At 41.7% G+C, this 25173-nt stretch overlaps 2 protein-coding genes across 7 annotated transcripts; one reads left to right on the forward strand and one right to left on the reverse strand.

Annotated features, from left to right (window-relative positions):
• Window positions 1–2371: 2371 nt before the first annotated feature.
• KARS1 (lysyl-tRNA synthetase 1) lies at window positions 2372–16686 on the reverse strand. Of its 6 annotated transcripts, XM_081031052.1 has the most exons (17): window positions 16540–16671; window positions 15696–15775; window positions 15130–15312; window positions 13328–13504; window positions 11562–11718; window positions 10615–10780; window positions 8892–8985; window positions 8340–8526; window positions 8131–8256; window positions 6843–6962; window positions 5649–5811; window positions 5370–5543; window positions 5143–5228; window positions 4781–4866; window positions 4092–4218; window positions 3222–3365; window positions 2372–2654 (listed from the first exon to the last, which is right to left on the reverse strand). In XM_081031052.1, exons 4-17 carry the CDS (start codon window positions 13468–13470, stop codon window positions 2559–2561), a joined length of 1869 nt encoding a protein of 622 aa, XP_080887178.1. In that variant the 5' UTR covers window positions 13471–13504; window positions 15130–15312; window positions 15696–15775; window positions 16540–16671; the 3' UTR covers window positions 2372–2558. The 6 variants fall into 6 exon arrangements, with proteins under 6 accessions (XP_080887178.1, XP_080887177.1, XP_080887176.1 ...); XM_081031051.1 differs by lacking the exon at window positions 15130–15312 and having other exon boundaries at window positions 16540–16686; XM_081031050.1 differs by lacking the exon at window positions 16540–16671 and having other exon boundaries at window positions 15696–15827.
• Window positions 15842–25173, forward strand: TERF2IP (TERF2 interacting protein). Its single transcript, XM_081031055.1, has 3 exons — window positions 15842–16624; window positions 21409–21533; window positions 22893–25173. The coding sequence occupies exons 1-3, from the start codon at window positions 15949–15951 to the stop codon at window positions 23280–23282; spliced, it is 1191 nt and encodes a 396-aa protein (XP_080887181.1). The 5' UTR covers window positions 15842–15948; the 3' UTR covers window positions 23283–25173.

Consider the following 25173-nt stretch of genomic DNA (forward strand, 5'->3'; position numbering starts at 1 on the left):
AGTGAGTCACGCTTCTTGTCATTTCCCTTCCCTTAACCCTTACAATACAATCTGTTGCCTTTTCCTGTCCAGCTTCAATTCTTTTCCACAAACTCAGATTGATGTTTTCAAAATGCAAATTTATGTCACTCCCCTGCTTAAATACTTCAGTGGCTTTCTAGCACTTTAAAAAATCTATTTTTTAGTTGACTATTTTAGTCAACAATGTCATATTAAATGCAGGTGTACAATGTAGTGATTAGACAATTACATATCTTATGAATTGATCACTACCATTAAGTGTAGCACCCATCTAGCACTCTTTAACATACAAAATCCCATAGTAGGGCTCACAGTCCTGCATGACCAGTCCCCTCCTGCCTCACCTGGTGGCATATTTCTTTGGGCTTCTGTCCCTCTATCTAGTATCATTGCATTCTCTGTTTTTTCCTACTTAAGGACCTTTACACTTATTGCCACACCATAGAAAGCCCTTCATCTCCTTTATCTTCCTTCAGATCTCAGATTGAATGTCCTCATTCCTTAACTAGGTAGCTCTGTTAGAGTTTCTCAATACACCATGGACCTCTCCTTCAAAGCAATTACCAGAGTGGCCATTTGATGAATTTTTAAATGGTTTATTAAATGTCTATTTTCCTTCAAGTCTGGAAGCTTGGGACCACGACTTTGTTTACTCCAGTACAGCAGTGAACAAATTGTGAGCCTTCAACTGTTTGAGGAGGTAATGAGGACTTTATAATCCTTCGAGCTTTCATCTTGTCCTTTTCCCTGCCAAACCCACAAAGCTGTCCACTGCTGCTTCAGTTGGTCTCTATCCCCAGCCTCCTTGAGGCGAGAGCTGGCTTCTGCCCCCAGCCTATTACTAAACAGCTCTTTAACAGTCACTTGTGACCTCATTAATCCGCATGCCTTTCCCAATGGTCTGCATTGAAGGTACAGTGGTAATGTTGCCTTATCTTGTCGCTGTGCCTCCCCCCTTGGTGAAATGCGTTTTCAGTTTACTTACTACCACCTTGCTGAAGGATGTCCCATGTGGAGGTGTTTTTTTCTGAAATACCACTCGGTCATCTACTATCACTGCCAAGTGCTCCTGGAACCTATCTTTCAGGAATAGTAAGGGGTAGGGGTAGGTGCTCGACACCCCTGAAGTAGTTCCCAGTTAGGTAATTCTGCACACTTAGATCATTTGATCAGCTACAGAAGTAGAAACCTCTGTGAAAGTAGACTTGCATGTCCCAAACCAGGGTGAGTGCAGATGTGTTGCTGAGGGGCAAAAGATAGGTCCTTTGTTGACTCACTGGAAAAAAGGTTCCCTCAGCTGCTCCGTGTCAGGGTCAGGGACTTGATTGCAACAGCAGAGCCTCAGCCAGACCCTTGTCATATTCTTAGCCCCACTGAATTGAGCTGAAAATAAAACTCCAGACTGACTAGTCAACATGCTATCCCCACCTGAAGTCTAACAGGCACGTCAAACTTAGTATATACAAAACCAAATGCTTACCTTCCCTTGCAAACCTGCCCTGCCTGTTTTTCCCATCTCAGTAAATACATCTACTTTTCAGTTGTTCGGGCCCCAAACCTTGAAATCATTTTTGACTCCTCTTTTCCTCCCAACCCATATTCCATCAGCAATTTCTGATGACCTCAGGAACATAGGCCGAGTCCAGTAACTTATAACCACATCCACTACTTTAAACCACCCAAGTCTAAACCATTATCTGTCCACAGTCCGCTGCAATAACGTTCATTGGTCTCCTCACTTTCACTCTTGCTCTCCACATGCTAACTGGAATAATTTGTTAAAAACACTCCTCTGCTCAAACCCTCCAATGGCTTTCCATCTCACTCAAAATAAACTACTCGTCGGCATGTCTTTATGGGGGGGCGGGACTATGGGATCCAGCCCTCACTCATCTCCACTCACTCCTCTCCAGCCACACCAGAACCTTTGCTGTTCCTCCAAAATGTGGTCTTCTAGACTGGATTGCTTTTTCTCTTAGATCGCTGAGAAACGTTTACTTAGGAGAGGTTTTCCACGATCACATATTTAAAAACGCACTGTCCCCATCTACCTTTCTAAAGTAGCAATTCTGTCTTACTCTGCTTTTGCTTCCTTTACCAGAAAGAACATGTATTTACCTGTTTCTTGTCTGCTTACACCCATCCCACCTCTAAATAAAGAATTTAAGTTCCATGAAAGCAGGGACTTGGCTTTTGTTTATTGCTGTGTCCCTAATTTCTTAGAACAGTGCCTGGCACATAGCAGTCATTAATATAATTTGTTGAATAAAGTGGTATAATCCTAAACATTAGGCCAGCAGCCTGAGAAAAAAGTTGACATTCCAAAGGCAAAGAATGATGAGGTCAAGAGTAGAGAAAAACGGTTTATTTGTTAACATAGGGAGTTAAAAAAAAGGAATTCTTAATTCCTTTTCTCTCCTTTGCAAGTTAATTGAATTGCAATAGTAAATGGATAGCAACATACAAGAATTCCCTTGCAGTACTTGATCTTTCGCAGAAATACAAGATGCCTGAGTTACGTGACTTGCAGTTATTTTTTAGACAGAAGTGCCAGCTGTTGTGGCCTGTGAATCAGTAGTTGCTACATTTTCCTTCTTGTCTTCCGGTTTCATGGCAGGAAAGAGAAGTACTTCCTACAGGAGAGAAAATACATTTTGAAGAACACTCTTGTTTTTTCACAGCTATCCACACATTCATTTTGCCTCTGGTTATTGTTACAACCAAAACCCAGAGATCTGTACATCCCAGCTGAAAAGACAGGTATGTTCTTGTAATTCAACTCAGTCCTTCTCAATTATAGAGTATGGAAAAGAACACATGCATAGCACTGCCTAGGGCACGTCAAAAGGATCAATACAGGGGGTTCTCCTAAAATTTGATTTCCTCATCTATAAAAATGGAATAACAACAGTTTCTACACCTCAGAGAGCTGACAAGTTAAATGAGGTAATGCATGTCGAGAGCTTAGCATGTTCCTTGGATCCTCAAGAAATGCAAGCAATTAGTATTCCTTGTGCCTCACGTAGAAAACCCCCCAAATTCTGTTAAGGTCAGATGCCCGCCCGTAGCATTGCACGTCACTCCTTTGCCTGCTCCTCCCTCCAGCCCAAAGCCCGTTCTTATTCTCCAGGCCCACCATGCCCTGTGTGCAGCACAGTGGAGCTCTGTCAAAGCAGTGTGCGCACGGAGAGCCGCTGTACCTTAATGTTATTGGAGTCTGTGAGAAACATGGTGACTCGGTCGATGCCCATGCCCCAGCCAGCTGTGGGGGGCAGCCCGTATTCCAGGGCAGTGCAGAAGTTTTCATCTATGAACATGGCCTCATCATCGCCAGCGGCCTTGGCCTGAAAGAGAAGAGAACCAAACAGTGACATTGTTCTGGGCTGCACTGTCTCTCAGTGTCCAAATCAGCACGTTAAAACACTCACGGGGATGACCATTCCAGTATGCTCTGGACACCCAGCACTTGCTGGGAATTAGGTTGCCCCGTTAAGTCCAAGATAGACCCATTTCTTTCAAAGACCTGGAGGTCAGGGCTGATGAAATCTACCTCAGAACACATGCAGATTTCTCTGTGACATAAAAATAGCTCTACTGCCTGGATCTCTGGGAGCCCAGTGAGACTGATTTTCAGAGACTCTCATGACTCCTAAGAGTCCTTCTCCCATTTCCTGAGACTACCCACCAGTGGCAATGTTAGTACAGGCAGCCTGTGGGGGCTTTGGTTTCATTAACCTTTATCTGCCTGTCATCCCCCAGCCACTTCAATAAGTGTACCACATGAGAAAAAATTATGTTCTTGTTAGGCAAATGTATTTTCAAGACAAGTGTCATACTCCCCACACAGATAATCATGCCGAAAGCTCTCTGTAGGTAGAAATTCTAGGGCCAAACTAGTCAAGTTCTCAATCTTGAAATGTGACTTCCTCCAGTGAAACCCATGGCTTTGTCCTTCATTTCTGTTGAAATGACCCAAAGATGCAGAAAACGACACAGATGAGGGTTAAAGCTGATTTCCTGGTGAGTACGCACAGATGAATTACGTGCCTTTGCTCATTCTTCTTCCTTACCTTGGCCTGTTCTTCAAAAAGCTGCCGCTGCCTCATGGGGTCATTCAGCTCGGTGTAGGCATTGCATATTTCCTTCTTCATGACAAACAGCTCAAAGCGCTCAGTCAGACCCTCTTTAGAGCGGTGCCTGGGGACAGGAGACCACAGGGAGGTTCCTGGATTCTAGCTGACTCAAGTGTTACCAGAGCCTGCATGCATTCTTAGCATCAAATATCACTTGGTAAAATAGTGAGGGTTAGAGAGAGACAGACAAGGAAGCTCTAATTATCTTCCCAACCAGCCTGTGTGCGATACACGGAATCATACTTCCTGCACTCATGCCCTCTGTAGTCCCTGTGACGGACTCTGGACTGCTCATATGACTTGCTTTGGCCAATGGGACATCAACAGAAGCTTGATATGTTTGCACACTAAGGTTTATCCTTTTGGATTGTTTCCTTTTGGAACCCAGCTGCTATGTAAGAAAACCCAGGCTATGCTCCCAGAGACACCCAAGTGGAGGAGAAAGAAGCAAGATGCCCTGGCAGTTCCCAGTTGAAAATAATCACTTGAGTTACCCTCGTCAACACTATATAGAACAGAGAGAGACTACCCAATGAACCACAGAATCTCGAGAATGAATAAATTGTTGTTTTATGCTACTAAGTTTTGGTGTTATATAGTAACAGAAATACCATGCTTTATCTTACCACTTGGCCAAAGGACTCATTATCTGCGGGTGATCACAGATGAATGTAGGATTGATGCATGTCACTTCCAGGAACTCGCCAACAAGCTTAATGAAAAAGAAAAGCAGAGCTAGAGATCCTTTCTCAACAGCATTTTCATTGTTCCAGTCTAGGTAGAAGAGAATCAGCTCCCACCCTCACCTGGAGCTAGGGGGCTTTATCTTCAACTTCTCAATGACTGGTAAGGAGTAACTGGGATAACTGGGCACAGAGCTTAGTACAACAAAACTTGTTAATTCTCTTATTTCTAGTTCACCTTCATAGGGAGTAGGGGCCTGGTTACCACTGGATGAAGGCAGGTACTAGAATACATGGCTTTTCACCTTATCAAGAAGCCTGGTTGTGGTTCGAGGCGGAGGGCATTCAACAGCTTTTGCCACACAGATATCATCAAGAATTTTGCGAGTTTCTGTAATATAAATGTACAAGTTAGGACAGAAGAATGGTCACACTACTCTAGTAAAACAGTATACAAAGATAACTGGGAAATTCTAGCCCTGATCCAGTCCAATTCAGAGCTAAACAGGAAGGAAGGAGTGTGTCACTTCACCTTCAGTTTCGAAGAGGTTAGTGTCTGGAAGCTTCACCCCCAGGGCTTTCTCAAGCTCTTCTACCATGCTGATTCTCCGGAAGGGTGGGGTGAAATCAATCTCATAGGCTTGGCCCTCTGGGCCATCTGGATGGTAGATGACCTTGTAACTGCCTGTAATGTGCTTCACCATCCCTGGGAAAGAAATCTCATTTAAAGCGGACCAATAGGAAGTCCTCCTGAAAGCAGCACACTAGCCCCTCAGACACGTGTGAAAGTCAAAAGAGGCAAGAAGGTCACCTGAGATCATCTTCTCTGTGATTTCCATGAGATCGTGATAGTCTGCGTAGGCCATGTAGAACTCACAGGTGGTGAACTCAGGGTTGTGAGTCAAGTCAATTCCTTCATTCCGGAACTGCCGTCCAATTTCATACACTCGGTCAATGCCACCAACCACCAGCATCTAGTAACACATGGCCATGGTCATAGCAGCCAATTGTGCCTTAATGGCTCTGGAAAGTTTCTATGAAAGCTGTAACTTGGTTTTCACAGCTCAGACATGATCTCAGGTCTCTACCTAAATGCTGAGTACTCTATTCTCTTTAGGCCTTCGTAGTGGATAGCAATCATTTATTTTGGCTGTCCAGGACCTCTGAATACTCTTTTGTCTGGGGTGGCCCCCATCTTGTGAGTGCGAGCCTCCCCAAGAAAGACGCCTGTCTTGGGATTAGGATGCAGACACGTAACCCAACATCCCACCAATAAGATACACCCATGAGACTTCAATGGGAAACTACTGAAAGAAGATGTAGGTATCGCACAGAATTCCTTCTGGCAAAGGAGGGCCAGAGATATCAGTTTTTAGAAGTAGTAACTACAGAGGTCCTATGAGCAGTGATCTGTGCCAGGTGCCAGGGTTATGAGCTGTGGTAAGTATGCCTAGTGGAAAACATACCGGGTTCTCCATGGGAAGGCCCAGTGACATGATTCAGAATCATTCTTAAACATGTGGTCTCCAAGCCTGACTCTAATTCTCCCAGAAATTGTGAGATTCCTTGTATTTGTGAATATTTTTCTTTTGCTTAAAGTAGTTGGAACGGGTTCTGTTGTCTGCAACTGAGAATCTTGAATGATAGTCTTCGATATTTACTCTGATGATTAGAAGACAATTATTTCCAACTTCTAGACAGAGATTAAGCTCTTTCTTCTACAAAAGACTAAAATCAGATTTAATTTAAGGAGAACTATAAACTTAAAAGTATAATAGAAACCAAAGGTTAGGAGGATCTGTACACCTAGGAAAGGCAACCCCTTTGCCCTCTGATCTGCAATGTTCTACTGATCTTGTAGAGAAATTCTAGAAGTATCAAACAAATTAGGGTATTTATTATCCTGGCTGTTCTACTCTCTCTCTCTTATTTCTGACTGCACTTGCTGGGCCAATGGTTTTCTAGCATTCTGCTCTAAGGGAACAGGCATTTTCTTCTTGATTACCTTATGGTAGAGTTCTGGAGCAATTCTCATATATAAATTCATGTCCAGCTCATTGTGGTAGGTGATGAAAGGCTTGGCCATAGCTCCACCTGGGATGATGTTCATCATGGGAGTTTCAATCTAAAAAACAGGGAGAAACATTTAGTCCTCGGACAGAGGGGCTCAAACCAGAGGCCTTGGGGATAGCTCATGTTTTGCATGGGATATCATCTAGGCCTGTTATAACCCCAAGTACAAGTTCAATAATAATGTGCTAATGTTTGACAAAAAAGTAGAGACAGCTTGATTTTCTAGAATAGTGTCTCAATTTCTATTAATACCAAACACCATTAATAGAGTATAGCAGGTCCTCGAATAACAGTGTTTTGTTAATGTTAGTTGTAACAATGAGATGCCGCAGGAACTTAACTCTTGTTTATATATCAATTAGCCTATGGGAAAAAGCTTTCACTATATGCTGTTTTACTTAAAATCACAGAACCTATTGACAGCGTTAAGCGAGGACTTACTGTACCATAAACTTTTACAAGTTGTAAGTGGGAATCTAAATGGAGTACAGCCTTTGAGTGTAATGTGCAGTATTTACTAAAAATTGAACTGCTTCTCCTTTGACTTAGTTGTTCCACTTCTAGAAATCCATCCGACAGAAACACTTGCAAATGAGCAAAAGTGTTCACTGAAACCTCATAGGACAAAGTCAGAAAGCAAGAGAGACAGACAGACATGCAAAGGGCTCCAGAATATATCAGGTGGGAAAAACCCCCCAAAAGGTCCATAATACATATAGTGACTTCATTTATGTTTCAAGTAAAATAAAACCCTTTCAAAACAGATACCCCATTTGTAATATGTGTCGGTACACATGTATATATGCAGAGTAAATGGCACGGAAGGATACATATCAAAAGCAAGTTGGGAAGTTAGTTTCAGTTTTGCTTTTGTCTACTTCTTTATTATTTGAATTTACTTTATAATAACATGTACTCATCCTTTTTTTCCTAAAATATATTAATGCTACAAAAAAGCAGAATGAGTCATTAACACATTGCATGTGGCTTCATGAGTATGTGGATGGCCTTACACTTTGACCATTATCTTAGAAGTCAGGTCCTGCCCTCCTAATTAGGGCATTAAATAACAAGGTGGTACAAAGACATTGGCAAAAAAGAGGACTTTTCATTGAACATGAAGGCGATTGACATAGTATATGCCATGGTGAAGGGAAGGTATAGTAAGAGGCAAGCACAGGAAAGCAGCTCATCATGTCAGGTAAGGAATTCTCCATCACCTCTAGGAATCCCAACTCATCCAAGAAGCTTCTTATATATGTGATGATCTTCGAGCGGATGATAAATTTCTGTCTCACAAAGTCATTCAGGATCAAGTCCAAGTATCTCTGACGATATCGTGTTTCCTAAACCAAAAACGACAGAGATCACTAATACGTCTGATTCAATGGTCTGATGATAAACCTGTTAGGAGACCATGAGAGCTTACCTTGTCTTTGAGGCCAAAGTGAAGATGAGGCAACATATGCAAGCAAGGAGACAGCAGTGTGATCTCATAGGGGATGATGCTCAGCTCACCCTTCTTGGTTTTCCCAGGATTCCCCTGAACTCCAATGATGTCTCCCCGACGTAGTTTGTTATTGATACGAACAAATTCTTCTTCCGATTTATAGTTCCTGAGTGAAAAGAAAATGTAATTCAATATGCAACATTCCAAATTAAAACTGACCACTGATTTACTCTGGAACCCTCACTAAACTGTTAATGCCTGGTTAATGTAAGCCCAAGAAAAATCTCAGATTCAAGGTCAACTATTAAAAAGTATTATCTTTTATTTTTAACTGCTACACAACCCGAGAGCAGTTATCACTCGCCAGGTGACCATGTAGACTTTTTATTCTCTCTTGAGACTTACCCAACCGTAAACCACTTCTTCTAACCTTAAATACCAAGGAGAAGAGAAGACCACATGGGACTTTGTTCCCAAACATGTTGCTCCGATCTAACCCAGAAACCATATAATTGGATTATTTCTATGTACCTGGAATTGGCCATGACTTGCAACTTGACACCCTCTCCTCGAAGGTCATAGAAGATGAGCTTTCCCCCAGAAGCTCTTTTGGCATGGATCCTACCTAGAAAAAGAACAGCAAAAATACTGACTGATAGAACCAGAAGCCATTTCATGATATCAGTGCCAAAAAAGCTCCCTCTGCATTTTTTGTGTCCAGACACAACATAAACCAGAACAATTTGATTTTAGCCTGAGGTGTAAGCCCTACCTCTGTCTTCATAACAGTGTTGGATCCCCATTCAAACCAGCTAATGATGTGTAGGCAGATCTGGTTTTAAAGATGTTAACTAAATTTTGGAAGACAGTGGTGTTGGCGGCAGCATAGTTTTGGATCTTCCTGAATTCTCACATAAAAATACAAAGCACAACTAGACAGGCAAAGTCAAAAAGCCATGGACAGAATTTACAAGAAAATTATGTGGGAAGATATTCCCAAGAATCCCCAAATAAAAGCAATGGGGCAAACCACCAAGAGCCCCAAGACCTCCAGGTAGGGAGCAATGAATTGTCTGAGGGCTGGAAATCTCCCAAACAGCCATAGGTATTTACTAGAAAGTGTGGCAGGCCAAATGGAAGACAGCAGCTGAAACTGGTAGGGGCTCTGCGCACTGCTCTATGAGAGAGTATAATGGGCTACATTAAGAAGGTCTAGGTGACGAAGCCCTTTTAATGTAGCTCCCAGAAGCTCTCTAAATTTAACAGCCACGGATCTCTTCTAGGCCAAGGCCCCTCAAAATTGAATAAGACCAGGAAAACAGAGACAAAGGAAAGAGAAGATGCAGCAAAAATGAAGGGGATCGAGGGCCTGGAAATCTCCGAAAACAAAGCTGCTTTATCGTTCTAAACACTTCACAAAAACAACAGAAGAGGGAGCTAGCTTGGGGAGGTTGGAAAAGCTATCTGAACCATGTTTCCTCGTAACATTTGGGAAAACTAGTTTCACATAAAAATGAGCAACATAAAAGTATTGAGGTCAAATGCCATACGAACCTATTAAATAAAAAGATAAGAATAACATTCTCATGGACAATGAAAGTACTCAAGAAGACATACTTAGAAAAACAGAAAAAATTCTATTTCACAATGAGCTAAGCAACATTAAGTTATACAAAACATGAAAGAACACAAATCAGAATTAGAAAAACTAAGAAATGAGGGGACACATGAAAAAATTAGAATATTTCAGAAACAAAGATTAAACTCAAAAGAAATGAGTTAACGAATACAACAAAGAATGCCTTAAGAGAAACAAGTTGGAATGGAGGATAAAGTTAAAAATCAAAATATAAAGAGATAAAATCTTCCTAAAATGAAAAGACGTGAAAATACACATTTAAAGGGCATACTGTATACTTGAGAATATTGATCCAGAATGAGTAACAAGATATCCTTTAGTAAAATTACTGGACTTTAAAGAAGTCTTTTGGGCATTTAGGCATTTGCAGGGGTTCTCTCTGGGTGTTGGGATTATGGATAATTAAACCTTTCTCTCTTTGCTTCTTTGAATGTTCTAAATTTTCTACAACAGTTTTACTATTTTTTTTTGGGGGGGGGACAAATAAAAGATAGGATTTAATGTTTTGTAAATTAAGGGCTGCTTGAGAGCAAGACCAACCCAGACCTTCCTTTGTGCTAGTGGAGAGGCCTCCCTGCTATGGGGGCTCAGCAAACTGACATGGAGTCCTCCTACCTGCCACCTTTAAGGTGATGTCACTCAGGTGGTCCCCAGGCTGCAGGTGACTGTATTCTTGGATGAAGTGAGTAAGTGAGACGTCTACGTAGAACTTGTGTGGGTACGGGTCTTCCCCATTGACCTTCAGTTGCTGGACTGCCTGGCAGCGGATCTTATAGTATTGCTATTTAAATATAAACACAAACACGAAAATGCCTTTGAGAAGTTGAACCTGGTCAGGACAGTGGTCCATCTAGCAGAGTATTGTATTATGCCTTAGAGTGGCCCCAATACACTAAAGTTTCTTTAACTGAGTACCCCCCACCCTTGAAATCACAGGATTGGATATGGAGTGAGATTTGTACTTAAAAGCAAGAATTCAACAAAAAGAACTGGAGTTCTGCCTAAATGGTACAGGTGGCCTGGGTTACCACTTTTCTGGATGTGTCAGCATGGAGTCACTTAGGTTCTTTCCCTAAGTGATTAGACTTTTCTCTGCGGCAGGCCCATGGGGCCTAGAGGATGTTAAAAATGGGCATGGCTGTGCTAATACAATTTTATTTCAATACCAGGCAGGAGACATGAGATGGGGGCCTAGGGATAGTGGATCTGGCCTGAGGACCACAGATTGCCAGTCTCTGGTCTAAAGTATACCCTAGCCCATCTTTAGGGAGAACTTTCTCTGGGGCTGCTATAAGGCCCAACAGTTCCAAGAAAGATTAATCAGTCACTTGGAAGTACTAGATTCTGTCAAATGCCTGTTGGAAGTTGATGAGAAAAATGCTTAGGGCCTGTGCTTTTAACCAAACGGAGTGGCAGGCCCTTCCTCATCCTCTTACAATGACCCAGGGCCCAGTGCCCATTCTAGTTCCTATGTATCTTCTTAGTCACTGGTCCCAAGGGATCTGCCACAAGTCCCATCAGAAGCTTCCCTGCCCCGCCAGGGTGGTGGTCCAGGGACTCACGTTTGGGTCCAGGCTCTCCTCCTCAGCACCCACATCACTGTTAGTGGTGTGGTTGGTGGCGGCATCATTGGCCTGGCTTAGTTTCTCACTGAGCTCCTTTTGCTTGGCCTCCTTCTCTGCTACTTTCTTCTCAGCTTTCAGGCGTCTCTTTAGCTCACTGTTGGGAAGACGAAAATTTTTAAAGTGATATTTGCCTGAAGAGTCCTCTACTATGTTCTGCCCCACAGCCCACTTATCAAAATGATGAACAGCCGGAAGGAAAATGCTCTTGCACAGTTGTGCACCCCCACTTCTAGTCTCTTGGTCACTCAACTTGATATGTGAGACAAAGAAAAAATAAGCATCGAGAAAGATCTTTCTCAATTTCTATTTTCCAGTTTGAGGTCCTTGGCCTTAGGTCCCAACTAAAATCAAGACACACCAGGACAAAGAAAAATCCTACATATTAGTTTACATTTAGAACAGGAAAATAAGTTTTCCAGAAAATCAGTAATATAGGCTTTTCTCAAGCTAATCAGGCTAGGAAGCGCCTTGAGGCCAGGGACTGAATCTTAACTGTTTGGTATCCTCTGCAGAATATGAAGTTCCTTGAGTACCAGACCTGATGTGGTAAGGCAACATCTCCAGCTGTTTGCCACCCCTCCCTACCCAACCCCAAGAAGTGGGTTAATCTGGGGTGGGGAAAGGTGGCTCTGCAGAGTTTAAGGAGACACTCCACTGATAATCTCTCCCTCAGCATTGATCAGTGCATTGACAATGTCCTTCAGCATTGGTCTCACTCTGCCCACTGGAGTCTGACTCTGACAACAAACTGGGTAGAACAGTGCATAAAGCAGCAGTATAGGAGATAATATACCATCTTTGGAGTCAGACTGCCTGGGACTAAATTCTGACACACTGACTTATCAATTATGTGACCATGGGCAAGTGACTTAACTTCTCCCCATCTGTAAAATGGGTAATAGACAGTAATAATGTATGTACAGAGATGACCCTGTCCCTAGCATTTAGTAAGCATGTAAATGTGAGCTATTCTAGGTATCCCTCACTAGCTTAACCCTTCACTCTGCACCAGCACAGAAACCTTACAGATTTGGTCAAATTCCTCACTATCCACTGTTGGTATAATACTTGTCACCTAAGACTCAAAAAGTAAAGTGATTCACACAACTAGGTATCCCTTATGATCTGAAACCTTTCTATTTGAACCCATAAACTAAAACAGATTTGGGTAGAGAGGGATACCCTTATTATTCAAATAGAATTGCTCATTCTTTCAAACCACCAATGTTAATAGTGTGATGTAATTCAGTCAGGGGGCATCTAATCCTATTTCGTTCTTCTTAGCATTAATAAATAATCCTATTCAAATAGGTGTTTTTTTTTTTTTATATTAAATCAATCCCAAGGATAATCCAAAAAGGTTCTGGGGATAGAAATAAGACTAGAAACCAAGTAAATCTCAGGAGCAAACAAATTCCAGAAAGGCAGGAAAGCGAAAACAACCTGCATTAGAAATTCTTTATTCATAGAAGGGTTTTGTTTCAGCACTGTTCTAGAATAAGATCCACAAGTCATCTCAAGAATCTAAAGACAGAGAATTTGAATTTATTAAAGAGAAAATGAGAAAAGACTATTGGTTTTGGTAGCAGGGCTTTTTGTTTCCTTACCAACAAATGCAAAGACTTAGCCAGAGGCTTAACAAATAAGGACTTATAAGGGAAGGACTTTGCTCCCACACAATAAAGAAGGTAATGGGCACCAACCTTCCTTTATTAGAAAGTGCCTTGTCCTTGTGAAGCGCTGTGAAAGGAGCAAGTTGACACAGTCGCAGCTCCCTCTGCCCCCACTGTGCCCAGGTTTGGCGCAGGGACCCCCTAACAAGCCTTACAGCAGCTTGCGTCAACATGGCAGACCACCCTGGAACTAATGGTTACCACCACCTAACAGGAAAAGGAGATGTGGTGTCAGATGGGACAGACAGTATATACACACACAACCAGAACTTCTACTCTTACGGATTGGGGAAGGGGAGGTTGCAAAATCTTTTAGTGTCCAATTTTACTTAAGACCCTCTTAACTGAGAGCAACTCTTAACACTTACTGTGCTGCAACCATAACTGACAATATTCTCAGTCCTGGTTATGGTAAAAAAGTGCATATCCAGGGTCAAAAGTGAATAGCAAGTCAATCAATAGCTTACAGGTAGAAATGATCACAACAGTCTAGAAAATGGGAGAAAGGACATAAAGCAATGTTTCTAAAGCCCCCGGCGCCTGGTTTCTCTCTTGGCACTGGGAAATAGGAAAAGTCATTGTCAACTGCAAACTCAAGATGAAACTAAAAGTAAGCCACACAAAAGCACCTGCGTCAAAGATAAGACTTGTTTGGAACTCTAGGAAGAAGGTGGAAAAGAGAATTTTAGGATATGATGTTTACACTGAAAGGCAACAGCATTACAGGGATCTTGTTCCTTACTGTATTCAAACAAATTTGGCCTTTCATTAGGAAATGAGTCACCTGTCAAGCAGCCCGTCTTTTTAAACTTGGAGAAAATACTTGGCATAAAATGGGGTTCACTGGGGATCCAAAGGAAGTTCCATGAACAATTAACAAATAGAAGGAAATGTTAATAAAATTTTTTTAGCCCATATCAGTAGATTATATCAACAGCACATTCTTTAGGACAATGTGAGGTGTGGTGCAGGGGGATACAAAGCTTGGTATGCACACTTTAGGTATGCACACTTCAGCAATGTGTTTCCTCACCCAGAGCCTCAGTTTATTAAATTGAAAAACGGACATTAACACCTCCTTTACAAGGTTATTATTGAGATTAGACAAAAAGTTTGTATAGTTCCAGCACAGTGCCTGCCACATAAAAGTGGCTTTAAAAAGTAGTAGAAGGGGGTGGCCTGTTGGCTCAGTTGGTTGGAGCATGGTGCTGATGGCACCGGGGTTGCCGTTTTGATCCCTGCATGAGCCACTGTGAGCTGCGCCCTCCTTAATAAGAAAAAAAAAAGTGGTAGATGTAATTAATCTGAGAAAAGTCAGTGGAAAGGAACTGGCCAGTTTCCTCAATGTACCATAAAATCGTCTCAACTGGAGACCTTGCTTGGGAGGTATCTGTGATATACAACCCTAAAATTCATTTACTGATGTAACAGATCAAAAGTCCTATTTTCCCAAAGGCAGAAATACAAGACCAGCTTCCAAACAGAGAGCTCCATCAGACAACTCTCAGGACAACATATTAGGGTGCGATCAAACCATAAATTTAGGTTAGAGCCTTTCTCATTTTTCTTACTAGTTGAGTGCAATTCCATCAGGGTTCAGCGAGAGCCCGAATGCACTAAAGCACCCATTACACGTAATGAACTAACTAACTTCTTTCCTATGCCTGTGGATTGGTACCATTTATTTTATGTACCTTTCTTGGGAGTATTGAGAAAAGCCATTCGAATCATCGTCTACGTCCTGTGAAGAACGCTGGCTAAGAGGGAGCAGAGTATATGCAGAATGTAAGACATCCTTAAAGGGCGGCTAATGTGGATTTATTTATATTTACCTTCACACTCCAGGGATTTGGGGTGATATATCCAGCAATGCTAAGTGCAGCCTGGTGGACCCCGCTGAGTAAGACAGTCTCTACTCCCACACATTGGCCATTCCTTCAATACTCACAGACCCTTTGAATAACCCACGTGGATAGACGCACGGCAGTTTTAGACCTGATAAGGTTCAGAATGGCCTTAGTGAGGCCAAGAAAAATTAAAGTCTTTCTGAAAAGCCAGGGGTCTTTACCACTTTTCCCGACCTCCTTATCGGGACGTGGCTTCCCAGTACAAGAATGCATTTCTCGGAAAGGAAGGAGTAAGTTTCGCTTCTGTCTCCCCTCAGTTGTTCGCGTTCTCTTACTTCAGGACTACGACAGTGGGGGGAACCCGGCAGCCCTGCACCCCCGGACTCCCTGAGGGACGCAGTTCGCGCGCAGCCGCTGCGTCGCGGCGAGTCTGTACCCACCAGCACCAGCAGGGAGGCCCCAGGCGTAGCGGTCTCGGCCGGAACCGCGAGGCACTTCCCAGCCCGGACTCTCCGGCCGCAAAGGCCTTAACGACCCACAGCGACACTTACTTTTTGCTCAGTTTGGGCTCGCCTTCGTCCACGTTCACTTCAGCCTGCGACACTGCAGCCATCCCGCCAAAGGGTGAGACCTAAAAGAAATCAAGGTCTTACCGCAGTTTCCAAGTCATGATTGGAAGCCCCGCCTCTTCCGGGGACAGGGGGCAGGTGCTACTGCCGCGCAGGCGTCGTGCGGGGTTTCGCGGCCGCGGCGTCCGGAGCAATAGGTTAGTTGTGGTCTGTGTTTTAGTTCCGGGCGTTAACTATGGCGGAGGCCCTGGATCTGGGCAAAGACCCCAACGGGCCCACCCATTCCTCGACTCTGTTCGTGAGGGAAGATGGCAGCTCCATGTCGTTTTACGTGCGTCCCAGCCCGGCCAAGCGCCGGCTCTCCACACTCATTTTGCACGGTGGCGGGACGCTCTGCCGGGTGCAGGAGCCCGGGGCCGTGCTGCTGGCCCAGCCAGGGGAGGCGGCGGCCGAGGCCTCGGGCGACTTCATCTCCACGCAGTATATTCTAGATTGCGTGGAGCGTAACGAGAGGCTCGAGCTGGAGGCCTATCGGCTGGGCCTGGCCCCCGCGGCCGACCAGGCCCCACAGACCAAGCCCCGGGCTCAGGCCGAGGGCGCTGCTGCCGCGGAGGCCGAGCGGCAGTCGCTCACGGGGCGGATCGTCTTCACGGACGCGGACGATGTGGCCATCTTGACGTACGTGAAGGAAAATGCCCGCTCGACCAGCTCCGTCACGGGCAACGCTTTGTGGAAAGCGATGGAGAAAAGCTCGCTCACCCAGCACTCGTGGCAGTCCCTGAAGGACCGCTACCTGAAGCACCTGCGGGGCCAGGAGAATAAGTACCTGTTGGGGGACGCCCCAGTGAGCCCGTCCTCCCAGAAACTCAAGCGGAAAGCGGAGGAAGACCCGGAAGCCGCTGACGGCGGGGGTGAGCACTAGTGCTGCGCACCTGCAGGCCCCGCTGCTGACACCTGTGCTGACACCTGTGCTGCAGGGGCGGGGCGTCTGAACCGCTTCCGGGCGTCCATTTTGGCCTCTGCTTAAAATTGCACCATTTTCTAATCTCAAGTTTTAATTTCCGTTTCCTTTTCAATAGCTAGGATATTGACACCGTTCGATATTCATGTACAAAAAGAGTGAAATATATAGGAAATCCTCCCCTTGTATCCATCCGGTTCCAGTTTTCTTCCCTAGAGGCAAGCGGGGCAGGAACCAGCTTCGTGGTATCTTTTTGGAGAGTCGTTTTATTTCAATTAATTACTTATTGAATTATAGTTGAACTATAATATGTTAATTTCAGGGGGGTACAACACAGTGATTCAACATATTTATGCATTAGTGGAATTATTAGTGGAATAAGTCTAGTCACCATCTGTCACCATCCAAAGTTCCTGACTACATTCCCTGTACTGTACGTTACATCCCGGTGACTTGTTTTGTAACGGGGAAGTTTGTACCTGTTCCCCCCAACCCCCTCCATTTCCTTCCCCTCTGGCAACCACCAGTTCTAAAAAATACTTATATGTTCAGGTAGGTTCAGCATAAACCGTTTTAAAGGCATGCCAGGTCAGTTTATTTTCATGTTTTGGCTTAATTGAATTTGTAGTCACACAAACGTCTTTGCTTCCTGGTGAAATTTTAACACAGTTGAATTGAATGTTGAGATTCAGGGTTAGAACACAGTGCAAAGTCGTTAAGATGCTTCACTTTTTATATAACGGCTATTGACAACTTAAATTGACCAACACTTTTGTTTAGAGGCATGTCTTTTCCTCACTTCTCTTATGTGGCTTTTCCTTGTAACAGTTGAAATCTGGGGAGATGACATCTATTTCTCTTGTTTAGTATGCTTAGTAGGAATTTGGTTTTTGGTAAAAGTGACATACCAGATTTATTCATTCAACAGCTGTTTGAGTGCCAGACACTGTTATCCTGCTGGGATATAACAATAAGTAAAAGTCCTGTGGTCATGGAGCTTAACATGGTAGCTGGGAAGTGGTAAGTGATGTAGAGAAAAATCAGGGTAAAGGTTGGGGAGGAGGTTGTTTTCTATAGGGTGATAAGGGAAGGTTCCTGGGATAAACTGGTATTTGAGCAGAGACCAAAGAAAATGAAAGAGTAAGCCAGAGGGTTATCTGAGTAAGAGTGTTCCAGGCAGAGGGAATAATTTCAAAGGCCCTGATGTGGGAATATGGTGGTTGTGTTCTTGGAGCAACAGAGATCTGTTTGTCTGGAATAGAGTAAGCAAGAAGGAGAATTCTAGGAATGAGCACGGGGCTAGGCTAGGTGTATGGGTGAAGTAGATCACGTAGAGCCTTGCTTTTAAATCAGTGGTGTTGAGACTACTGGCAAGCCATTTGATACCTGGGACAGAATGAATCTAGATTCACCCAACTCAAAATAATATTTGATGATCAGCTATTTAAATGTAAAAATTAAAATCCTAAAATGACAAGAGAAAATGTGCATGTACTTTTTAATATTAGCATGGTGATAGTTCTGAAACCAAGAAGACTAAGAAAAAGTTTCATGTATTTGATTACTTAAAATTAAAAGCTTCTCATGATACAAAGTCAGGGCAAACTGGGAAATACTCCCAATACATTGCAACAGAGTTAGTTCCCTTGACGTCCAAAGAGCTTGCAGACATTGGTAACTAAAACAAAAGCTAGTAGAAAGATGAGCAAAAGAAATGGAACAAGAAGTTTACAGAAAAGGAAATAAATGGCCCATAAACAAACAAACACAGAAATATTGTTAGTAAATAAAAATAAACTAGACCCTGAGCAGAGGACCAGATAAGCCATGCCTGGACTTCTGACCCATGGAACCTGTGAAATAATAAATGTGTGTGTTGTTTTTAAAAACAGTAAACCAGAACAAGGAAATGTCATATTTTATCAAATTGGCAAAAATTAACAAAATGGGTGATACCCAAAGTTAGTGAGGTATATGAAAACAAATAAACTACATTACATTATTAATAGAAGGAAATTGGTATAATTTCTTTGGAGGGCACTTTGAAAACATCTAACGTTTAAATGCCTGCTCCCTTAAACGTGGCAATATTGCTTCTAGGAATTTATCCTACAGATATACTCAGGGAACAAAAGGGTACATAGTGAAAAGTTAAGTCTCCCTACTCCATACTCCTGGTTCCTCTCCCAGGGTAACCACTACTGTCTTCCTTGTTATATGTCCTTTTTGCTCATAATACTAGCACACTAGAAATCAGTTCTGCAATTTGCTTTCTTTTAACTTACTGGTAGATCTTGAAGTCTTTGTGTGTCTATGCATTACTTTGCCTCATTCTTTTCCTCATCGATTGCATTGTATTTTATTATGAGAATGAACCACATTTGTTCTTTTTATTGCAGAAAATTTTGAACATTTACGAAAGTAGAGAGAATAGTAAAATGAACTATACTGCATGTACTTGTCACCCAGTTTCACTTGATTATAGTTGATGGCCAATTCTTTTTCATCTATACCTTTCAATCCAAGCATTTGGGATTATTTTGAAACATGCCAAACATCATACCATTTTATGTATTTCAGCACTTATCTTTAAAGATAAGGCTTCTTCTTCTTCTTCTTTTTTTTTTTTTTAAGATTTTATTGGGGTAGGGGAGCCGGACTTTATTGGGGAACAGTGTATACTTTCAGGACTTTTTTCCAAGTCAAGTTGTTGTCCTTTCAGTCGCAGTTGTGGAGGGTGCAGCTCAGCTCCAGGTCCCGTTGCCGTTGCTAGTTGCAGGGGGCACAGCCCACCATCCCTTGCAGGAGTAGAACTGGCAGTCTTGTGATTGAGAGCCCACTGGCCCACGTGGGAATCGAACCGGCAGCCTTTGGAGTTAGGAGCACGGAACTCCAACCTCCTGAGCCACCCGGCCGGCCCCTTCAAATTTGTTTTTAATACAACAACATGGATGGACCTAGAGGGTATTATGATAAGTGAAATAAGGTAGACAAAGAAAGACAAATACCATATGATTTCACTTATATGTGGAATCTAAAGAACAAAATAAAACAGCAATGGACTCACAGAGAACAAGCAGATGGTTGCCAGATAGAAGGGGGTTGGCGTGCAGAGGGTGAGAAAGGTGAAGGGATTAAGAAGTACAAATTGGTAGTTACAAAATTGTCACGGGTGTAAAGTACAACACAGAATATAGTCAATAATATGGTAATTATGTATAGTGCCAGGTGGATACCAGACTTATCAGGGGGATCACTTTGTAAATTGTTTAAATGTCCAACCACTGTGCTGTACTCCTGAAACTAATATTGAATGTCAATTGTAACTGAAAAATAAAAATTAAAAAAATAAAAATTTTTTTAGTCTAAAATGTACATTATATAAATTTTACCACTTTAACCATTTTTAGGTGTTGTAAGTACATTCATACTGTCAGGTAACCATCACTACCATCCATCTCCAGAACTCTCTGATCTTCCAAAACTGAAACTCTATATCCATTAAACACAAACTTTCTATTTCTCCCTCCCCTCATCCCCTGACAAACACCATTCTATTTTTTGTCCATGAATTTGATCTCTAGGTACCTTATATAAGAGGGGTCATACAATATTTGTCCTTTTGTGTCTGGCTTTTTTCACTTAGCATAATGTCTTATGTCAGAATTTCATTCCTTTTTAAGGCTGAATAATATTCCACTGTATGTATATACCACATTTTGTTTATCAGTTCATCTATCGATGGACATTTGGGTTTGTGTTTCTTGGCTATTGTGAATAATGCTGTTATAAATATGGGTATAGTAATATCTGTTTGAGACCCTTCTTTAATTTTTTGGAGGTATATACCCAGAAGTGGAATTGTTGGATCATATTGTAATTTTATGCTTAACATTTGGGGAACTGCCATACCATTTTCCAGTTACGTATTTTAACACATGTATAGATTTGTGTAACCACCACCAAAAATCAGGATACAGAACACTTCCATCACAAAAAACTCCCCTCATGCTTCCCTTTAACGTTCAGTTTTTGTTAGGTGGAAAAGAGAGCAAAGTTAAATCCTCAGAGAACAAAGAGTAAAGGGGAACTAAGAGTATGTTTAGCTTTAGGGGTCCTTCCTTTCTGTAGGTGGTATGTGGTAGATTGTGGTATGACTGATCTGTGTAGAGTTTTATATAAAGTCTTGGCTCTTTTGCCTCAACTTGGTCAACTCTGAAGGATCTTTCTAGCTTCATTTTAGCTGAGGTCTTGTTGGTACTCTTTCATAGCTCTTTTGTCTGCCCATCTGCTTTCTTCTCTTCAATAGGGGTTTTTCTAGGCACACTCCCTAATAAACACCTTACATATTAACCTCCTTAATTAACCTTACATATTAATCTCCTTAATTAATCTGCCAAAGAATCCTGAGAGAACCCTATTTATTGCCCAGTTTTGTTAATTTGCAAAATCTATCAATACAAAGCAAAAAATGAATTAAACTTCAAGAGTATTTTTATTTGACATGTCAGAGCCTAGAAAAATGATCACCATTTGGATAGTGCAACTTTTCAGAAACTAGTAGAAATTACTGAACATGCATGCCTTATGTTACTCTCTGATCAAAGACAAGTCTTCTAATAGACAAAAAAGTTCAGGCTCACTTTTGGCCCAGAGTTCACAGAGCATGCACTGTATTTTTGTTTTATGTGAAAGAGGCTCATTCTAATTTGGTGCTGTTCTTCCCTTTAATAGAATCACAGAATAAGAGGACTCCAGACTTGCCTGAGGAAGAATTTGTAAAGGAAGAGGTCCAGGAGAATGAAGAAGCAGTAAAAAAGATGGATACAGAAGCCACCCGGGAGTTTGAGGAGGTTGTGGTATGTTAATTAGATTTAACTCGTTTTTTCCATGCCTCCATTCTTCTTTGAAATTGGTCATCCCATCTATCCTTTTTATATACCCAAGGTCTGGAAAGGTAAGAGAAGTTCAAGGTAGAGGAGGAAAATGGAAAATGGAACTGATCTAGGTTTCAGGCATGTAACTTTTAGTTTTTTGGCAGGAAAACTTGACGGGGAGAGGTAGAGCAGTTGGGGAGAATTATTTTTTAAGCAGTATAAAGTATCCCATTTTGACTACTTTGATCTCAGTGTAAGTTTTTCAAGTTAAGACTGTGGATTTATCTTTTAAAAATGTTTTTATGTTTCTCAGGAACATAAACATAATTTTTTAAAGAATTTAGTTTCATTAAGCAAGTTTAGCTTTTTGTTTATTTAGAGCTTTTTGGAATTTTTTTATCTCTTCCATATTTGGTCTAGCTTCTAATACTCTCTTGGAATCCCATATTTAATCATCGTTTTTATATAAAGAAAGGCAGGAACCATAAAATAATGAGTAATTTTTTTAAAATCCAAATTATGTATATATATATATATATATATATACACATATATATACATATCTTCAAGAAAAAGTATCTTTTAAATTACTTATCTTTTCTTACTAAGTTTCTGTAATTGGTGAATGAAGGAATGCACAAGATTTGGCAGAATTTAGGGATTGTTGCCTTTTGTGGTCTGAGTTTTATTATTTGATATTTGGTTCATTTTCCAAAAAACTTTTCAAATGTTCTCAACAACTCCCAGACAGGGCCTACATAGGTCCCTTCTCATGTAACGTACTTTGTAATGTGTCTAAATATAGTTAGTATGGCTTGGAGGCCTTAATGTATTCATACAGCAATGTTTTTTGAGTACTTATTATGTGTAGGCATTGGTAGGCACTGGGAATGTGATGATGAGCAAAACAGATACAATTCCTGCCCTTACGGAGCTTATAACCTGGGAATGAAGTAATGCTTTAAACAAATACTCTAATGCACACACGTGTGTATGTGTATTCATACACATATTTTTTCATATTCAGTGTAGCTTCTAATGTTCTATTGAAATACCAGAATTAATTATATATACATACTCGTGTGTGCGCACGCGCACGCACACACACACCTGCACACTCTTTCTTATCCAGTCCATACATATATGTATATACACATACTCACACGTATATACATACATCCAGCACGAATAAATATAAGAAGGAATATGGCATATTAGAGGAACTGAAGGAAGTCTAGTGTGATTGGAAGAAAAGGGCAAAGAGGTGGTAATTGGGAGAGGCCAGATGTTGTGAGAGTGTGACTTGATAATTAGATTGGTCTTATTCATCACTTTTTCTAGGTGGAGGAGACCCCTGATTTTGAAATACACATAACAATGTGTGACGACGATCCACCCACACCTGAGGAAGACTCAGAAACACAGCCTGATGAGGAAGAAGAAGAAGTTTCTCCACCAGAGGTGGGAGCTGCCATTAAGATCATCCGGCAGTTAATGGAAAAGTTTAACTTGGATCTGTCAACAGTTACACAGGCCTTCCTAAAAAATAGTGGTGAGCTGGAGGCTACTACCTCCTTTTTAGAATCTGGTCAGAGGGCTGATGGATATCCCATTTGGTCTCGACAGGATGACTTAGATTTACAAAAAGACGATGAGGATACCCGAAATGCATTGATCAAAAAATTTGGTGCTCAGAATGTAGCTCGGAGGATTGAATTCCGAAAGAAATAATTGCAAAGATAATGAGAAAAGAAAAAAGGTATGGCAGATGAAGTGGTAAAAAAAATTTGTGACCATTGAACTTCAGAGATTGTTATATTGGAATTGACACTTGTCTTCTGACCAATGCTGTCATTGCTCTGTGAGTCCTAGATTTTGTAGCCAAGCAGGGTTGGTAGGAGGATAAAAATAAAAGAAATTGGATATATTTAGAGCTGTTCCTGGCAGTAACAGTGTGTTGATGAAAGGAAAGTCTAAACCAGAAAGAGGTGGATCCATGTAGTAGAAATCCTTTTCTGGAACGGAACCCCTGTCATGTTGGTGACAGGAGCTAGTGACCAAGTCAAAGGAGGAAAATTTAGGAGAGGAGACAGGTCTTTTTAGGCAACATGAATAAGAAGCCTCCTATCCTTTGGCAGAAGCTCCTCTAGATTGTGATAGATTTTAAGTCAAGAATCTAGAAATATGAGAAGATGTTGTTACAAGGCCTTGAACATGGACTATCCCAAACACTTGCATCCCCCAGTGAGCTTTGATTTCTAAACTGCTTTGAAAACCCCATATCCCTTTGTTAACTTAATCCCTTGTTAACTTAACAAGGACCCTGTTCCTTGGCTGTTCTTTTCTTCACGTCCTTGTCAGTCAAATCTTTAGCATGTATTTTTTTTGTTTCTTTTTTTTAAATCTACCACCCAGTTTTGTTTAAAATACACACAAAACCCTAGAGTCTCAAGAAGAGTCTTACTTGATTACTAGTAATGCGTTTTTATTTATTGAGGATAGTTTTGTGCTAAGACTGTGTTAGAGTTAAAGATTAGTGGATTAATTCCTCTTTGTTGTGTTGCTTTTGTTGTTGAAAATAAATAAAGTTTGTATTTGAGTCTCCAACAAGTATTTTCTTTGATTGTATCACAAAACTGTTTTGATATAAAACCATAATGGAACTGATATTTTTGCCTCTTACTAATTAGATAAATAATCAGTAAAGTGCTTCTATTTTAGAACTAATAGGCCATTTAGAAAGATGCTAGTTCTTCTGGATGGAGCAAAAAGAACTGCATCAAGGACTATGAAAGATGGCAAAATAAGGTGAACAGCTGAGAGCCAAAGGGGAGAGAAGCCAATCAGGACCCATCAGGGGCGTAGCAGAAGGTGTCAGTGCCGCACCCATATTCCCTGGCAGTCACCATTCCCGCACATGCCACCAATAGGAGTCTTATTGCAAGAGACTCCTGCTTGAGGCCTTCGCTCTCCTTGAAATGCTAAGGAGTAGCTTTCAGCAAATAGTGTGTGGGAATTAGAGGGTGCATATCCAGCTTCCTTGCTGACCAGAGAAATGACACAACTGAATATGTGTTTGAGAATTAACCCTGTGGATGGGATAATGGTTTCCATGCCATCTTTCAGAGGTCTCCACTAGAAATAAACATAGTTGTCCACAGTGGTAATTGGTTTAGGAATGCACCCTGCATAGGCTTCCTTTTCGTCTCACATCCTCACTTCCCTTTTAGTGCATCCTGGAGTCATCAGCTACACACAAATTCTTTCCTTAGAGTTCGCTTCTGGGGGAACCCAGCCTAAATCAAAGTGCTTAACTTCGCTGTTCCTTAGTATGTTGGAAAGGTAAACCACTCCAGTAGTAACTGTAGCTTGCTACAGTAGTAATTCTTAAATGGGGATTGGGAGGAGTTGGGTAGTAGGCATTTGTTTAAAATGCGTTTTTCATTCTGATAAGACTCTAGGGTGGTAAAGTTACTACAGCTTGTTGGCTTTACAGGGCTGGAAATTCCAGTTTTGTCAAAGCAGGTGCAATAGGGTCTGATGTATACCCAGACTTCCAAAAGACATGTTTAAACCAAGACGCGTACCAACCTATGGTCCTCATAATAAACCACTAACTTTC

This window comes from Rhinolophus hipposideros (genome assembly GCF_964194185.1).
Source record: "Rhinolophus hipposideros genome assembly, chromosome: 21".
Lineage (NCBI taxonomy): Eukaryota > Metazoa > Chordata > Mammalia > Chiroptera > Rhinolophidae > Rhinolophus > Rhinolophus hipposideros.

What these genes read in the sequence shown, in the direction of transcription:
- KARS1 (XM_081031051.1), bottom strand. Translation starts at nt 13,470, where the DNA reads ATGTTGACGCAAGCTGCTGTAAGGCTTGTTAGGGGGTCCCTGCGCCAA. An exon ending in ATGAGTTGGGATTCCTAGAG is followed by an intron (nt 6,963 to 8,130) that starts GTGATGGAGAAT and finishes CCTGTTTTTTAG; the next exon opens with ATTGAAACTCCCATGATGAA. An exon ending in CAGACTCCAATAACATTAAG is followed by an intron (nt 2,655 to 3,221) that starts GTACAGCGGCTC and finishes TCTCTCCTGTAG; the next exon opens with GAAGTACTTCTCTTTCCTGC.
- TERF2IP (XM_081031055.1), top strand. Translation starts at nt 15,949, where the DNA reads ATGGCGGAGGCCCTGGATCTGGGCAAAGACCCCAACGGGCCCACCCAT. An exon ending in GGAAGCCGCTGACGGCGGGG is followed by an intron (nt 16,625 to 21,408) that starts GTGAGCACTAGT and finishes TCCCTTTAATAG; the next exon opens with AATCACAGAATAAGAGGACT. An exon ending in GGGAGTTTGAGGAGGTTGTG is followed by an intron (nt 21,534 to 22,892) that starts GTATGTTAATTA and finishes CACTTTTTCTAG; the next exon opens with GTGGAGGAGACCCCTGATTT.